The 18428-nt window shown below is 48.9% G+C and overlaps 1 protein-coding gene across 9 annotated transcripts in view; it reads right to left on the reverse strand.

The window, feature by feature from the left end:
* The window catches only part of SYNRG (synergin gamma), an 82801-nt gene that overhangs the window by 10085 nt on the left and 54288 nt on the right, over positions 1–18428 (reverse strand). For all 9 annotated transcript variants that reach the window (XM_060258756.1, XM_060258755.1, XM_060258754.1 and 6 more), the window contains 6 exons: positions 13874–14449; positions 12256–12419; positions 9578–9631; positions 7816–7912; positions 5291–5439; positions 833–943 (listed from right to left, as the gene is read on the reverse strand). In XM_060258756.1, coding sequence (XP_060114739.1) covers positions 833–943; positions 5291–5439; positions 7816–7912; positions 9578–9631; positions 12256–12419; positions 13874–14449 — 1151 coding nt within the window. The remainder of the gene's footprint in view (positions 1–832; positions 944–5290; positions 5440–7815; positions 7913–9577; positions 9632–12255; positions 12420–13873; positions 14450–18428) is intronic.

An 18428-nucleotide genomic window follows, 5' to 3' on the forward strand; every position in this document is an offset into this window, starting at 1 on the left:
GGAACCGCACCCCCCCCACCACCCAGGAGATCCATCTGTCTTCCTCTATGGGTACATGGCCAGTGCATGGGAGTAGGTCATGTAGGTGGCTGCCTAGGGTGCTGCCCACTGCTAGGTACCCCTCCTCACATGCTGCCCGGTGCTTTGCCGCCACTTTTGCCCACCTGAGACCCGGGCAGATGAAAGAGGCGGCACAGCCTCACTCCAAAGCTGCCTCCCCCTACTAGGAAAGACAGCACCATGCCGCCTCTTTCACCCTCCTGGGATCAATCAGCTGATCGGCGGGGGTCTTTAAACCGGAGGGGGGAGGCAGATCAGCTGCTTCTGCAGCTTTCTAGCCTGGTGGGGAAGCAGCCCCACCTGCCCCCCATTTAAACCCCCTTCGTGGGGGGCAGGGGTGGGGGGGGCATGGGTGAGGTGGCTGCCTGGGGCAGCAAAACCCCCAGTGCCGCCCTTATATGGGCATTTTCCAGCAGTGGGTGAAGACTTCTTTTGTTTCATTTGGCATCACCTCCAGAAATGGGCATGGGGCCTCCTCCTGGCTCCTGGTGTTGTTTATGTGTTATTATTATCATCTTAAATGTTCTTTTTAATTGTTCAAGTGTTTTAATATTTTTATGCGTGCCACCTTGGAAAACCTGATCCAGTGGAAAGGCGGCATAAAAAGGTTTTAAATAAATAAAGTGTATGATGCTGCTTCGGCAATTTGGTTAAAATTAGTGGAATAGTTGCAGCAAAACACAAGAAACAACCCCCCCCCACACACACACATTCGGAGTAAATGAAAACGGGAGGTTTAGAGGTGGGGAAATGTTTCTCCTACATTACTTACTTTGCTTCTAGAATTGACATTCAAGAGGCACACACCACAAGCCAGCTCTTGAGCGTTTTTGATTCCCGGGCGAAGCATGCAAGAAGAGAAGTCCAACGAATTTTCATCAGGCTGCAGGAGCAACGGGGGGAAAAAAGATGTATTTTACACCAGAAGTCAACAATAAACAACACGAGATTAATTACCTGCCTTGGGTTTCTATTTAGGAGAAAGGTGAGAATATTAAGTAGAGGATTTTGAATAAATGTAGTCACCCCCAGCCCCACAACACTTTGTTTTTTTAAAAAAGAAGGCCATAGATTTATACCCCACCCTTCTCTCTGAATCAGAATCTCAGAGCGGCGACAATCTCTTTTATCTTCTTCCCCCACAACAGACACCCTGTGAGGTGGGTGGGGCTGAGAGAGCTCTCCCAGAGACTGGCCTTTCAAGGACAACTCCTGCGGCTGACCCAAGGCCATTCCAGCAGCTGCAAGTGGAGGAGTGGGGAATCAAACCCAGTCCTCCCACATAAGAGCCTGCACACTTAACCACTACAATGGCAAGGCTGTCACAACAGCCACTCGGCATGACACCTATGTGGATCCCTCTGGTTCAGCGGCTGTTTCCCTCTAGGTAGCAGATGCCACAAAGAAGCAGCAGTTGAACAGCATCGCTGTCACGGCCTGTACAGCAGCTGCCCGGAGACGTGGGCTAGGCACAGTCGGAAGCACAACGCTGGGCATCAGGCAACTTTGTTCTGATCCAGCGCAGTAGTTCTAATTGGCTGTAATAATTGAACATTAATCCTCTATGTAAAGTGGCAATATAAGTCTAAATATCTCACACTGAGACTAAATTCCCAGGGAGGCTGTTGCCTTCATCTCGCCCTGTCGGCAGGTTTCACATTTTGGCCACAGCTGATTTTAGGCTTGGTGCAAAATGCAACTTTTAGTCAGTTCACCTTCTCACAGTGCAATTCGAAGCAGAGTTACACCCTCCTAAGCACCCTGGTTTCAATGGGCTTTGAAGGGAGTAACTCTGCTTAGGGATTTACTGTCTTAGCAGACGTGAAAAAAGGACAGACTTTCTCTCAGGCCTTAAAAACTCTTCTCCAAAACTTTCTTTCCTTCGCCACTGAGTGATTAGACTGCCAGAGCAAGTCTAGAGGGTATGTGTGGGTGTGGGAGGGGAATAAAAGTCCATGACATCACACAGGGCAGGATTCACATGTGTAATAAGACTGGATGGTTAATGGTCTGTGGTTTGTAAATAACTGTCTTTGACTGTTAATGCATTCATTCATTCACTCATTCATATGAACATATGAAACTGCCTTATACTGAATCAGACCCTGGGTCCATCAAAGTCAGTCTTGTCTACTCAGACTGGCAGCGGCTCTCCAGGGTCTCAAACTGAGGTTTTTGACACCTATTTGCTTGGACCCTTTTTGGGAGATGCCAGGGATTGAACCTGGGACCTTCTGCTTCCCAAGCAGATGCTCTACCACTGAGCCACAGCCCCATTCATGGCTCTCCAGGGTCTCAAGCTGAGGTTTTTCACACCTACTTGCCTGGACCCTTTTTAGTTGGAGATGCCGGGGATTGAACCTGGGACCTTCTGCTTACCAAGCAGATGCTCTGCCACTGAGCCACCGTTCCTCCTGCATATGAAGCTGCCTTCTACTGAATCAGACCTTTGGTCCATCAAAGTCAGTCTTGTCTTCTCAGACTGGCAGCGGCTCTCCAGGGTCTCAAGCTGAGGTTTTTCACACCTATTTGCCTGGACCCTTTTTTGGAGATGCCGGGGATTGAACCTGGGACCTTGTGCTTCCCAAGCAGATGCTCTACCACTGAGCCACCATCCCTCCCCTGCTCTCCAGGGTCTCAAGCGGAGGTTTTTCACACCTATTTGCCTGGACCCTTTTTTGGAGATGCCGGGGATTGAACCTGGGACCTTCTGCTTCCCAAGCAGATGCTCTACCACTGAGCCACCGTCCCTCCCTCCCTCCACTCACTCACTCACTCTAATTCAGAGAGAAGGGTGGGGTATAAATCTGCAGTCTTCTTCTTCTAATTGTATGTATTTTAATGGGTGCACCAGTTGCATAAGTTTAAACGTCTTATTAGGAAGATTTATGTTAATATCTTCCTTTTCCTAGAATGTTACAAACTAGCATCTGGATTTCCTTTACTATTTAATGAGCAATATTAAATTAGAGATCTGACTGATCTGGAGATGTCTCATAGCTTATTTTCTTAAAATAATAATAATTTTTAAAAAGGTACCATCCTCAAACTACCTATGCCTTTTAATATTTCATAACGGGAATATTGTTGATACCCATTTATGTGTAACAAGGGTAGCAAGCAAGCTGTTTTTTCTAAGCAACCCAGAAACAAGACTAGATGGGTCCAACTGAACCAGGATATTTATTGGTTTATTTGTGATCCCTCATTCTCATTGAGACTCCAAAGCAAATTTGCACAGAGTAAATCAAATCAATCAGTATGAAGAGACATCTAACAAGCAATGTTCTCTCTAAGCTTCAGAGTCTTGTGAGCAAAAATTCTACTTTGTGAGCTGCTGGTGTTAAAGTTGTGAACTACTGCATAGTATCAGACCTGTCAGACCCAGAGTCAAAGAAAAGACAGTTGAAGTTCAAGATCTTTATTGCAGCTTCATGGGTATACGCATGCGTTGTCTGAACTGACCTCTCTGTCAGCTCCCCCAACTTATAAACCTTTGCCCTGACCGTTATAATTCAAGTCAAAGCGCGCCAAGCAAAAGCGGGGGTTTTGCGCAGGGTTTTTGCTAAGCTCTCATCATCGCAGGTGCCCACTATCAGTTCATGGTTCACATCTCCTCCAGCTCTTTGCCCTTGGTTACCTAGCGACTAGCCAATTCCCAGACATGCCATCCTACCTCCAGATAAGCAACAAGTTACAGTTATATCAAAGGCATAGCAAGAGTAGCATAGGACTGAAGCACAGCATAGCATGGTACAATTGATTACACATGACAAAAGGAACAAGATGGAGTGATTCTTGACAAGACCCAGAATCAAGGAAAAGACAGTTGAAGTTCAAGATCTTTATTCCAAAAGCGCGCCAAGCCAAGTCCAAGATCTTTATTCAAGCCAAAGCGCGCCAAGCAAAAGCAGGGGTTTTTCACGGGGTTTTTGCTAAGCTCTCATCATTGCAGGTGCCCACTATCAGTTCATGGTTTGCATCTCCTCCAGCTCTTTGACCTTGGTTACCTAGCAACTAGCCAATTCCCAGACATGCCATCCTCCCTCCAGATAAGCAACAAGTTACAGTTATATCAAAGGCATAGCAAGCGCAGCATAGAAGAAGAAGAAGAAGATGATATTGGATTTATATCCCGCCCTCCACTCCGAAGAGTCTCAGAGCGGTTCACAATCTCCTTTCCCTTCCTCCCCCACAACAGACACCCTGTGAGGTAGATGAAGATATTGGATTTATATCCCGCCCTCCACTCCGAAGAGTCTCAGAGCGGCTCACAATCTCCTTTACCTTCCTCCCCCACAACAAACACCCTGTGAGGTGGGTGGGGCTGGAGAGGGCTCTCCCAGCAGCTGCCCTTTCAAGGACAACCTCTGCCAGAGCTATGGCTGACCCAAGGCCATGCTAGCAGGTGCAAGTGGAGGAGTGGGGAATCAAACCCGGTTCTCCCAGATAAGAGTCCACACACTTAACCACTACACCAAACAGGAAGCATAGCATTGTACAATTGAATACACGACAAGAGGAACAAGATGGAGTGACTCTTGACACATAGCAGCTCAGCCGCCCTGAGTCTGCTTTCATGGGGAGGGTGGGATACATATCAAATTAAATAAATACATAAATAAATAAGTTTGTTCTGGGGCAATTTTTCCTGAGCTAAGACAAAAATGTGTGAGCCAGAGCCTAAACAACTGAGCTGGCTCACACTAACTCAGCTTAGAGGGAACACTGCTAATAAGCATCTATTCAGACCTTTTATTTGTTGTCAAATCACAGCTGACTTATTGCCCCCTGCAGGGTTTCCAAGGCGAGAGACATTCAGAGGTGGTCTGCCACAGCCTGTCTCTGCATTGTGACCCTGGGCTTCCTTGGCAGTTTCCTGTGGTAGATGCGGGATGGTGGCTCAGTGGTAGAGCATCAGCTTGGTAAGCAGAAGGCTCGAGGTTCAATCCCCGGCACCTCCAACTAAAAAGGATCCAGGCAAATAGCCGTGAAAAACCTCAGCTTGAGATTCTGGAGAGCCACTGCTAGTCTGAGTAGACAAGACTGACTTTGATGGGTCTGATTCAGTAGAAGGCAGCATCAGATATATGTTCATGTACTAACCAGGGCTGAGCCTGCCTAGCTTCTGAGATCTGATGAGATCGGGCTAGCCTGGACGAGGATTACAGAAATCCTAGACATCATACAGTGAAGAGAAATGTCAACAAAAAGGCCCCGTTTCTCTTACCGTCAAAGCAGCCAGCGACATGAAGCTGATCAGGTTGTTCCAGACTTTGTCAATGTCCTTCAGCAGCTGCTGGAGCTTCTCGCTGCAGACGGCCGTCGCTTTGATGCCCAGCTCCACTCGTTTGGTCACTCTGTAAACCTCCACAACCCCTAATGGAAGGCGAAGAAGAGGGCGGAAGAGTCACTAAGACCCAAAAGCGGCTCAGACAGACCCCCTACGACACGATGCGAGGGGGTGGGGTGGGAGAGGAAGCAGAGCTGGTTAGTGAAGGTGGATTTTGCTCTTCCACGATGACACTAACGCACTGTTTGGACTTATATTTCGCAGTCCAAAACTGGCTGGGAAAAGCCGGATAAAAAAATCACCATGAAAATGAAATGCAAATTGCTGTGTGAGGAGCAGGCCCTCCTCAAGAGTTGAATCCAGGCAGACACAAGGGGCCTAGCTGCCCCTCTGCCCCACTCTGGTGGCCCCATCCCAGTTGGAAGCTGGACAGACAGGAGCCCTCAGCTGCTGATGGGTTTGGAGATGATGGAGAGGGCACCTGGCTACGTTCACCTCATCACAGGACCACAGCAGGTCTCCCCCTTCCCCCATATAATCCTTTTCTCTTATAGGTTTGACGTGATCTGGCAGCTGCACTGGAACCACCCAGGTCACTTCTCCAGAAGAATTGCAGATTTATACCCCGCCCTGCTCACCATCTCCTATATCTTCTTCCCCCACAACAGACACCCTGTGAAGTAGGTGGGGATGAGAGGGCTCTCCCAGCAGCTGCCCTTTCAAGGACAACTTCTGCCAGAGCTACGGCTGACCCAAGGCCATTCCAGCAGCTGCAAGTGGAGGAGTGGGGAATCAAACCCGGTTCTCCCAGATAAGAGTCCCCGCACTACACCAAAGTGGCTCTCTATAAGTAAGGAGAGTTGATTCCTTTAGGACTCCCCCCCTCCTGGTGGGTCTGGATAAGTCACCCCAAAGTACAAAAACCTTTTGCTTTCAGATTGCTACCCAGAGCCACCAGAAACATCCTTCACAGACTTTCTGGGAATACAGTTCAGTAAAAATTTATTGCGTAAAGCCATCGGCCATTGCAATTACAGCAACTTACAAGTTAAAAGCAGTTAAGGACTCTAAGATTAACTAAATCAAATTTAGATTATTCAAAATCTTAGTTACATGCAGCAACCCCATGATTCCATAATCAGGCTCTAATAGTCCAGTTAACAACATCATTTAAGACCGTTTTCGCACACAGCTCATCTCGCAGTCACAATCCTGTTCCCTCCGCAGCGTCCGGTCGGATTTCCCACCATCTGCGCCGGAGTTACAGGAAGTGCCACGGCTTTTGCGTAGCAAACGTAAACCGCTAAAACCCAGTTTACGTTTGCTATGCAGAAGCTGCGGCACTTCCTGTAACTCCGGGCAGAGAGAACTGGAGAAACGGGTATTTGCTTGGGGACTGAAAACAGAGCAAGCTCTTCTAATGCAACAATATGCGGTGGTCTGTGGAGAGCCACATTCACCGTTACCACTAGCCAAAAGTGCCATATGATTGCTTGTATGCCCTTTGAGCCACTCCACCACATGGATGATTATTAATACTACTGAGCCTTAGGCTGTGCAACCGCAGGGTGTGCATCTGGAGTGAAGGGAAGGGCTTCAGCAGCTCAGGCAAGAGAGTCAGGAAGCTGGCACTGCAGAAAGGGGAGTGAAGCCAGCACCTACTGCAGGCAGCTGGCTCTTTTCTGGAGTAGCTGCTGTAGGTGTGGTTTCTCTCTCTCTCCTCCGTAGCTGGCTTGCTCTGCTGCTGCCAGCTGTCCAGGTGCTGGGACCAGGGTGTACAGAAATAGGGAGACTGGAGAGACCCTTTGCTTCCTTGCTTGGCATGAGGCTTACAGTTTGCCCATCCTGCAGTCCCTCCAGCAGCAGCTGCTGCTTCAAGGTGGGAGCCATCTCTGCCAAACACAAGCCCTCTCATGCAGTGGCCTTACTGCTTTTCTAAAACACAGAGCGAGAGCCACACTGAGGGATGCTGCTGTGTGCGGCTCCTGGGCCACAGGCGGAGTGTCACTGTTCTAACATCAACAAGATATACAATCAAAGCATCATGGAGTTGGAAGGGACCTCCAGGGTCATCTAGTCCAACCCCCTGCACAATGCAGGAAACTCAGGATCTTCATTGCTGTCAGATGGCCATCTAGCCTCTGTTTAAAAACCTCCAAGGAAGGAGAACCCACCACCTCTATCCTGCCGTTCTATGGGTTGTATAGATCTGAGTGTGCTGATGGTGCAGCCAAAGATACATTCGCCCTTGGCCTACATATCTCATTCAGGAGGTTATAGAATCATAGAGTTGGAAGGTACCTCCAGGGTCATCTAGTCCAACACCCTGCACAAGGCAGGAAACTCACAAACACCTCCCCCTAAATTCACAGGATCTTCATTGCTGTCAGATGGCCATCCACCCTCTGTAGAAAAACCTCCAAGGAAGGAGAGCCCACCACAGGCAAGATGAGAAGCCATACCTAACAAATATTCCATGCCTTGGGCAGACTGGATGACTTCTGTGCACACGGAGGAGCTGCTGATTCCATTCAGGGTGTCGTTTGCCTTTTTGATGATCTGGCAAAAAAATGAAAAGGGGACCATGTGGATAATTCCTCTCATCAGAATAGCTGAGAAGCCACATAAAGATGTCTTCATTAGGCCACCAATGTAACAGAAAAAAAACTTTCTTGTTTAAATGAGAAGACAGTACTATTCTGGACACCGGTGAGAGTAGAAAACACTTCTGGGGATCAATTCATGCCTGCCTCTTTTCTTCCTGTTTCAATACCTGTTTCCTGCAGTAGAGGAAGGGGCAGAGGCTCAGTGGTCTTTTACATGCAGAAGGTCCCAAGTTCAATCCTTGGCATCTCCCATTAAAAAGACCAGGCAATAGGTGAGGTGAGAAACCATCACCTGAGACCCTGGAGAGCTGCTGCCAGTCTGAGTAGACAAGACCAAGAGTCTGAGTAAGTAGAAGGCAGCTTCATGTGTTCAGTATCCATTTATCTCATCTGGAGTATGAGTTTTCAGAACTGTTAAAAGTGTGTCTTTTCAGACAGTAGAACAGAGTTCCCTGGCCCTGCCTATTCAGGATAGGATAGGACATGGTAGAACCACTCCCAACTGCTGAGAGATGAGCAGGGCAGGGTCTACTCAAGGAAGGTGCCGTGCGGAGCGTGAGGATCAAGGTCAGGAAGCTGAATTGTCAGGGGGAGGCGTGGCAAGGAAAGAACCTCCGGCAGCAGGGCCTGGGGAAGTCTTTTGCCTGAGCCCTTGAGAATCCACTGCCGGTCAGAATACAGACAATCTTCACTTTGTATCGGGCAGCTTTAAAGCAGGGGTCCCCAAGCACCGGCCCATGGCCTGCTAGCAACTGGGCCACAGAGTGAGGCCACACCACCTCTTTCATCCACCCGGGTCTTGGGCTGGCAGAAGGGGCAGCACTGCTGTGACCTCGGCCTACCCCTCATTTATAGGCTGATCAGCTGATCGGTGGGGGTCTTTAAATGGGAGGGGAAGGCAGATTGGTCAGAAGCAGCCCCAGTCTCCCCCCCCCATGGGGGGCAGGGATGGGGTGTGGGTGGGGGGGCAGCCTGTGGCAGCAAAACCCCAATGCCATCCCCCCCACCCCCGCACCAGTCCATGGAAAAACTGTTTTCCACAAAACCAGCCACTGGTGCCAAAAAGGTTGGGGACCACTGCTTTAAAGGCTGTGGAATCTCTTTGGGCTCCTGAGAAGCCAAGCCTGGTTTTGATTCAAGTGAAAGGGGTGCTTGTCAAGGTGGTGCATGGCTTAGTCTGGGTTCCTCACCCATTCCCAGAGGATGAGAGATGATTTGGCTTCAATGGGTTACTGTTTTAGGCCGGCCTCCCTTTGTGCCACCGCCCCTCTCCCGCCTTTCTGTGGCTTGGGACCCACTCTGAGCCCACCTGTGGGGGAGGGTGGGATTGAAATCCCATGAAATCAATCAATCAATCAATCAATCAATCAATCAATCAATCTGCAATGGACATGTTCTGTGCCCCCATACGTTTGATGAGGTAAGTCCTGACTCACTGATGCTTATGCTGGAACAAGCGTCAATAAGTTTTTGACATTCCATTGGAATTCTGTTTCATTTCACCTCCCTTATTCTTCCCAGCTAAGGATGTGTGAGAATGAAGTTTTTTCTTTCTTTCTGGCAGCATATGCAAAAGGACAAAGGAAGTTATTCTGGTAGAAGGAGACACCATACTTACTTGGAGAGCACTTTCCAAGCATCTCTGCCATTCATAAGCATACCTCTCGCTTTCCTACATAAAAGAGAAAACAAAAAGAAAGGAAGATGTGCTAGCCAGGGCTGTTTCATGTCTTTCTTCCCCCCTTACATAGAGGGCGACAAAATCAGGAAAGGTGCCATCCAGAACTGGAGGTTCTTTTCACTTGAGACACCTTTGTACAGATTACAAGAAGCAGTCCTTAGATGCTGCTGCCCAGTATCTGAACAAGTCATATCAGACTAACCTGATCTCTTTTTTTGAGAAAGTGACTACCTTGCTGGATCAGGAGAATCCTGTAAGACATCATTTATCTTGATTTCAGTAAGGCTTTTGATAATACTATCCTTGTTGACAAGTTGGTAAAATGTGGTTTGGATTCTGTTACCGTTAGGTGGATCTGTAACTGGTTGACAGATCGCACCCAAAGAATGCTTGTGAATGGTTCCTCATCCTCTTGGAGGGGAGTGACAACTGGAGTGCCTCAAGGATCTGTCCTGGGACCTGTTTTGCTCAACATCTTTATCAATGATTTGGATGAAGGAATAGAGGGAATGCTTATTAAATTTGCAGATGATACGAAATTGGGAGGGGTTGCAAACACAGAAGAAGACAGAAACAGGATACAGGATGACCTTGACAGGCTGGAAAACTGGGCTAAAATCAATAAAATGAATTTTAACAGAGATAAATGTAAAGTTCTGCATTTAAGTAGGAAAAATCCACTGCATGGTTATAGGATGGGGGAGACTTGTCTTAGCAGTAGTATGTGCCAAAAGGATCCAGGGGTCTTAGTGAATCATACGCTGAACATGAGTCAACAGTATGATGTGGTGGCTAAAAAGGCAAATGCAATTTTGGGCTGTATCAACAGAAGTATAGTGTCCAGATCACGTGATGTGATGGTATCGCTTTACTCTGCTCTGGTAAGTCCTCACCTGGAGTATTGTGTTCAGTTTTGGGCACATTTTAAGAAGGATATAAACAAGCTGGAATGGGTCCAGAAGAGGGCAATGAAGATGGTGAGGGGTCTGGAGACCAGGTCCTATGAGGAAAGGTTGAAGGAGCTGGGGATGTTTAGCCTGGAGAGGAGGAGGCTGAGAGGTGATATGATCACCATCTTCAAGTACTTGAAGGGCTGTCATCTAGAGGATGGGGTGGAATTGTTTTCTGTGGCCCCGGAAGGTAGGACCAGAACCAATGGGTTGAAATTAAATCAAAAGAGTTTACGGCTCAACATTAGGAAGAACTTCCTGACCGCTAGAGCGGTTCCTCAGTGGAACAGGCTTCCTCGGGAGGTGGTGGGCTCTCCTTCCTTGGAGGTTTTTCAACAGAGGCTAGATGGCCATCTGACAGCAATGAAGATCCTGTGAATTTAGGGGGAGGTGTTTGTGAGTTTCCTGCATTGTGCAGGGTGTTGGACTAGATGACCCTGGAGGTCCCTTCCAACTCTATGATTCTATAATCTCCTGAATGGGATGTGTAGGCCAAGGGGGAATGTATCTTTGGCTGCACCATCCTCCATATCTGGAAGGCAGGGATCAGAACCACCCAAAGAGCAGCACACTCAGATCTACACAACCCATAGAATGGCAGGATAGAATTCTTCCAGGAATCCAGACTGGAGATAGCGGCAAAATAGCATTTTTGAATGCTAAGATTCCTTGTGTTTTGTATTCCTGTTTTGTTTGGCATTCACTCAGTGATCCAAGGTTTCAGGTTTTGTATGTATTGTAGCAATCTAGAAATGTGAGTTTTTAAGTCGCAGTTCCCCGCAGCCAGGCGGCAGCTGCAGGGAACGGCTGTTCAAAAAACCAAGGAGAGCCTGCTTGGGGCTGGGGCTGGGGCTGCTGCCACCATGGCAGGAAGGAAGGAAGGGCTCCTGCCTCCCCCCACAAGCTGTTCTCCTGTCCTGAAATACCACTGGGAGGTGACCGGGGAGGGGGGGAGCTGTCTTGCTGTTCTTGTCGCTTTACATGGCGTGTTCTGTGCCTGTAGAGCAGCAAAAGGCCGGGGTGTGTGTTTGTGTGTGTGCGTGCAGGAGAATGGCTTGAAGGAAGGTGTCCATTCTCCCTCCAATGGCATTCCAAGGCCAAATGGGCTCTCCTTTGCTTTATTTTTTTTAACAGCCATTCATTCCCCACAGCTGTCGTGTAGGGAACCTGGACCCAGTTCTTGATAAACCCACACATCCAGTTGGGCCTTGTGTCTAACAAAGTCAAGAGGCTTAGAAGCAGGTAACTCTGGTGAGGTGAAGTCTGTGGTTTGAATCTTGTCTCTGCTAAAGAGCCGCCAAGCTTTGGGTGGCTTCTGGAGATCTCTCGCTATTACAGCTGATCTCGAGACAAGCGGAACCAGCCCCCCCCGGAGAACATGGCCTCCTGCGGAGGGCCTCCCCCTCCTCAAACCCCACCCCCAAGATCTCCAGGCCAGAGCTGGCAACCTCACTCTCCCAGGAACTTGCGAAGGGGCCTTAGGCAAGGCCCAGACGTTCGGTTGCAGACCCCCAACCCCTGGCAAGAGGGGCAAGAATGCCGGGCCCCTCTCAGAGAGCAGCCGCAAGATCAACACAATGATGTGACTAAGAACAATTGAAACATCTAAAGTGCTACACGAAACTGCTGCTTTCTCTCAGATCAGCTCCTTGGCGGTGGCCTCACCTCTACTTCACCTGTCAGGTCTTTATACTTGTCCCTGATGACAGGCAGGGCTGGCTTCTCGCTCAGGGTGCTGGACCGATCTCTGAACGGCTGCTCGAGGGGCGGCAAAGGCGAGGAGTGGCTGATCTCTCTGTCGCCCAAGCTCAGGCTCCTTTTGTGAGATCCTGAAAAGGATGAGGGGAAGAAGGTGAAACAAAGCCTTCGTGTTGGGAAGAAGTATATGCCTCCTGATACCAGCTGCTGGGGTCCTCTGTGCTCTCCCCAGAGGCGTTGCATGGCATCAGGGTGGCTGGCGTGGGGAACCGGTTGCTGAACTGCACGGACCGCCAGTCTAATCCAGAGTTGCTCTTCTGATGTTCCGGAGGGAATATTAGAGGAAATGCCAGCACAAACTAATCTGGGAGTGCACAAAATAACCATGGAACATAATATGGGAGACAGAATTCAGCTACTAAAGACTTGCACCTTTTGCTTTCTTGTTCATTTTTTAAAAAAAGTTTCATATCTGCAGAAGTGTGAAGATTTGCTTGAATCAGGCTGAGTCAGGGACAGGAGACTGGAGGGCTAACAGAGGCAACTCCAAGGCTGGTCTTTGCCTTCGTTACTTTCTCCCAAGCAGGGGCACAGGCAAAAGGCTCTTAAATGCCAATGTCTATAGCAGCGGTGGCCAGACTTGCTTAACGTAAGAGCCACACAGAATAAACATCAGATGTTGGAAGGAAGGAGAGAAGCAAGGAAGGAAAATAGATGGGGGACGGAGGAAGGGGTAGAAAGTAACTTTAACTTTAAATGCATTCTCCAAGCCGCTGTCTGGAGAAGTGATTTAAAGAGACAAATGCCTCCTCTAAGCTGGGTAATGGGGTGGGTGGCTTTGAGAGCCGCACAATATGTGTGAAAGAGCCACATGTGGCTCCTGAGCCACAGTTTGGCCACCCCGTCCTATAGTAGGAAGAATAGAGGCCTTGGTTGAGGCCTCCCCTTATCATGAATCTCAATGGTTCATTCCCGCATACATGTCAAGGCAAGACAGAAATGGAAGGGAGCTGCTGAGGCACCCAAAAGCTCTGTTCCAAGCCCGTGTTGCAGTGGATACGGGTGGGGAGGCTTTTAAAGAGCTCTTGGCCTGCACTCTGTACTTATGTGTCAGCCAGTGCTGTGAGCCTATGAAATATTGCTTGCTGACCAGAGATACAGGTAATCTTATGTACCTACAGGCCAGACAAGGAACACTCAAGAACACATCAGATTCTTGGAAAGGAGGTACAATCCCCTTGCCCCCAGCTCCCCATGGCTAGCAAAAGCAGAGTCAGACAAATAAAAGCATGCATAATATTTAATCTGCAAATGTGGAGACTGCCAAATTTAGCTCTTCCTCGTTCAGGGTACAGGGAGGCCTGATTAAAGCTTGCATAATATTAGCGAGTGGCCTCTGGCTGTTTCACTATAAAAAGCACCACTCACTCAGCTTCCCAGTATTGCTTATCCAACCTGGCAAGCCCTCATCCTCCCCCTTTTCTGAGGGCCTCAAGTGTTAAGAAATCTGTTATGAGTTTTCCGCATCTCAGTCGGCTCAGCTCTAGCAAACAAGGACGCCCAACGGATGACCCAGGTGGCTTACCTTGCACAGAGAGGTCAAAGGTCGCAAGCTCACTCTTGATCATTTCTTCACTGGATTTCATTTTTCCTTGGGAAGTGGCGAGTAAGAAGTCAAACTTGCTGATCTTGGGCTTCTCGCTCTGAAACTCTCCAAAGTCATCTGTGCCTTCTTTAGTTTGTCCCAAGGAGGCAGCGCTGGCATCCACCTCTTGGATCGCAGCTGGAGCTTTGGGCATCTCTGCCAAAGGTCTTGCGAATTCCCCAAAGTCTTCCACATCATCGTCGCTCTGGTCCACAGACTGGGAATCGGAACCTTTGAAGTTTGCAAAGGGTGAAAATTTCACGTCCTGGAGAGCATCCTCGCTGGCGAAAGTGGTCACTTTGGAAACGGTGGTCATGGTGATGTTTTCTGAACTGCCGAACAAGGTCTCTTTCTTTTGAAGGACAGAGGTAGCTGAGGAGGAGCCACTTCCTGGGGGAAGTGGGAAGGAGAACTTCTTGCTCTGGCAGGCGTCTTCCTTATCGGACCAGTCATAGCTTGGAAAGCTGCTCAGAGCAGAGCCGTGGCTGTAGGGAGCTCCTTTCAAGTCATCAAAATCTGCAAACGAGAACAAAACACTTAAAACAGCAGCTGCCGGTTGGTCAACACGCCACAAGTCCGGTCTGAAGAATGAAAGCACACATCACCCTTGCAAGTATTGGAATATATGTGGAGGCCCCAGAGTGTGCCTCAGAGAGGGGTTGCCTCTTCTTCTGTGGTCCCACCAGAGAATCAGCACAGCAGAGCACTAGAGAGACAGGTGGGAAGTACAGACCTGACTCAATGCCATTATCAGAGCTATGTAGAGACGACACTGAAAAGCAGGATTCTGCTGCCTGCATAAGTTATTTGCTCCATCTCTCTTCTTTTTGCATCACTTATTCTGGATTTTGGGGTGCCCTGAGGAAGTTCTTTTGGACTATCACAGCTACGGAAAGAGTCCTTCAAAACCTTTTTCATGCCCCCTCTCTGGCTTCTGAGATTTCAATGGGGATTACCTCACATACTTTCAGGTCTTCAGGTATATCTTCATCGCCATATTGACTAAACACTTGGATCTGTGTGCGTGTATTTTAAAAACTGCTTCTAGGAAGAACTCTGCACCCCATATGGGTTATGTGTGTGTGTGTGTGTGGGGGGGGAGTTCCCTGTGCTTTTGCAGAATCACAGCACAGACATAATTGTAGCCTTTGCCCGGGCCAAGAGCACCTTGGGCCCTGCTGACTGTGGCAAAGGTGGCCACGTCAAAGCAGCAGACTGCCGAAAACTGCAGCTTGCTGGCTAGAACTAGGTGGCTCCGTGGAAACATCTCTGCAATGACCGAGTCCTGAATTAGCTGGATGAAAAGAGGATGCTCATTTAAGGGTTTGTGCCTCCATGACCAAGAAGAAGAAGACTGCAGATTTATACCCCGCCCTTCTCCCTGAATCAGAGACTCAGAGCGGCTTACAGTCTCCTACACCTTCTCCCCCCACAACAGACACCCTGTGAGGCTGGGTGGGGCTGAGAGGGCTCTCCCAGAAGCTGCCCTTTCAAGGACAACCTCTGCCAGAGCTATGGCTGACCCAAGGCCATTCCAGCAGCTGCAAGTGGAGGAGTGGGGAATCAAACCTAGTTCTCCCAGATAAGAGTCTGCACACTTCAACACTACACCAAACCGGCTCCCTCCAAACTGACCAACACACCTCCAGTCCTACTTCAGGCCCCTTGCATCAATTTTTAGATTTTTTAAAAAAGCAACTGATGGCAATCACTGGTTGTTCCTTTTCAGAGCTAGAAGGAAAACCAGCAGGAACCATCTGACCTGGGGAGACAGAAAGCTGCCTTCTACTGTGCCAGTCAAGGAGAGCAACGGGGCAGAGATGACTGAAAAGTGTGTGGCCCTCCTATTTAATTTACCCCAGTTTCATTCAGAGTTCCTGATTCCCGGGCAAAGCATTGTGACTATGGATGGATGCATGCATGGGTTTGCTTTGGCCCCAACACACACCAAAGACATCTACAAAACCACTGATACTCACCTGATGGTTATGTGGCTTACGCGGCAGCACAAAAGAGTTTGCTCCTCTGCAGACCACCAAGTGTGGTGAGAAGTGTGCAGACCCTGGAGTTCTGATACGCTATACTGTTCCCTCCTTTCACTCTCTCTCTTTTTTAATGTTTAGACGCAGATGCAAAACAATAGCCAAGGGACACTTTTTGTGTGTGTGTGTTTGTTTAATGGTAAAAACATCAGGGACCAGCGGCTTCCCTTCTGCATGCTTGGCATTTGCTTCTGAGGTATTAACAGCCGTCAATCTGAATTAAAATCTCAGCTGCCGCTCACATCTGTTGATGAGGAACTTACTGGCTATGCATAGCCGGGGAATTGGACTGCGGTCACCTTTCTGACTCAGTGCACCTTTCCCGACAGTGGGCTCACCGCACGACGAGGTTTGCAACAGCAAAGGATGCGTCAACAATTAAATGCAGGCAGGTCCAGGTTTTCAAGGTAAGAGACATTCAGAGGTGGTTTGCCACTGCTTTCTGCTGGGTGGCAGCCCTGGACTTCCTTGGTGGTCTGATGCAAGCAGGGTCAGGGCAAATCCTCCTTATGGCTCGGTATTTTAAGAGTGAACAAGATGTCACATGTGGACATCTTGATTTGGATGCTAAGAGGGAATGCTTATTAAATGAATTTTAACAGTGATAAATGCAAAGTTCTGCATTTAGGTAGGAAAAATCCAATGCATGGCTATAGGATGGGAGAGACTTGTCTTAGCAGTAGTCTGTGCGAAAAGGATCCAGGGGTCTTAGTGGACCATATGCTGAACATGAGTCAACAGTGTGATCAGGGCCGGATTAACAATTAGGCAAAGTAGGCACTGGCCTATGGGCCCCCATGCCTTTAGGGGCCCCAGGCCAGCTCCCCCCATTCCCCCACCCCCTGCTTGCAGACCCTCCCAGCCTGCACATGCAGCCAGCAACTGAGTAGCTCTTTGCCCAACTTGTCTGGGGCGGCTGCTGCTGGTGTTGTCGCCAAGTTTGCCTCTCTCTGCCTCCCCCCCAACACAGCTTTGTCAAAGGGGCTTTTGAGCAGGTGCCTGCAGGTTGCAGTGGGAGCCACAGGTGGCAGGGTGGGTGCTCCAACTCTGAGATAATTTGTAAGGCATCCCCCAAGATTTTGACTGCCTAGGGGCCTCCACAGGGTTTAAAAAAAGCCAAATGCAATTTGGGGCTGTATCAACAGAAGTATAGTGTTCAGATCACGTGAAGCGATGGTATTGCTTTACTCTGCTCTGGTAAGACCTCACCTGGAGTATCATGTTCAGTTTTGGGCACCACATTTTAAGAAAGATATAGACAAGCTGGAACGGATCCAGAACGACAAAGATGGTGAGAGGTCTGGAGTCCAAGTCCTATGAGGAAAGGTTGAAGGAGCTGGGGATGGTTAGCCGGGAGAGGAGGCAGCTAAGAGGTGATATGATCGCCATCTTCAAGTACTTGAAGGGCTGTCATATGGAGGATGGTGCGGTATTGTGTTTTGTGGTCCCAGAACGCAGGACCAGAACCAATGGGTTGAAATTAAATCAAAAGAGTTTCCGGCTCAACATTAGGAAGAACTTCCTGATTGTTAGAGTGGTTCTTCAGTGGAATAGGCTTCCTCGGGAGGTGGTGGGCTCTCCTTCCTTGGTGTTTTTAAACAGAGGCTAGACGGCCATCTGACAGCAATGAAGATCCTGTGAATTTCGGGGGAGGTATTTGTAAGTTTCCTGCATTGTGCAGTGGGTTGGACTAGATGACCCTGGAGATCCCTTCCAACTCTATGATTCTATTCCAATTGGTGGGCCTGGAACTGAGGCGGGTCCTTGTGGTGGGCAAGCACAGCCTCCCTCACACCCCCTCCTCTTGCCATGCTGCCCTTAACTGAGGCCTGGTTCACGCGGGTAGGAAAGCTGTGCCAGAATGCCGTGTGCCACCTCAGACTGCAGGGGGTAGATGCCAATACTGAATGCTCTTTGGCAGCAAAAGCATTCTAAATATACAGGGCACCAACACAGCCAGGAGAAAGGTTCTGCCCTTATATTTTCCCTGTGTGCTGGTGTGGCATTAAAACACAGGGCAGCATTCCAACCCCCCGACTGTGTTGGCATTCTGAAATACTGCAATGACCCAGAAGACAGCACCTCGGCCCCTTCCTCTTTCACCCCTCTCCAGGAGACCATCAACCCAACTCCAGCTTTGTCCCCTGCTACTGTTGCCAGTTCTGGGTTGGGAAACTCCCAGAGATTTGGGGATGGCAGGGTTTGGGAAGGTCCTTCAGTGGGACATGATGCCAGAGTCCATCCTCGAAAGCAGCCATTTTTTTTAAGGGAGCTGATCTCTGTAGTCTGGAGAACAGTTGTAATTCTGGGAGATCTTCAGGCCCTACCTGGAGGTTGGCAACCCTACCCCACACCTGCAACTATGGAGATAAGAACAGTGACCTACTTTACCGGGATCCTTTAAGGATTACAAGATAATGCTGCTTCAGGCACCTCTATTTATATAATGCTTT

The sequence above is a fragment of the Heteronotia binoei genome, chromosome 18 (genome assembly GCF_032191835.1).
Source record: "Heteronotia binoei isolate CCM8104 ecotype False Entrance Well chromosome 18, APGP_CSIRO_Hbin_v1, whole genome shotgun sequence".
NCBI classification, from domain to species: domain Eukaryota; kingdom Metazoa; phylum Chordata; class Lepidosauria; order Squamata; family Gekkonidae; genus Heteronotia; species Heteronotia binoei.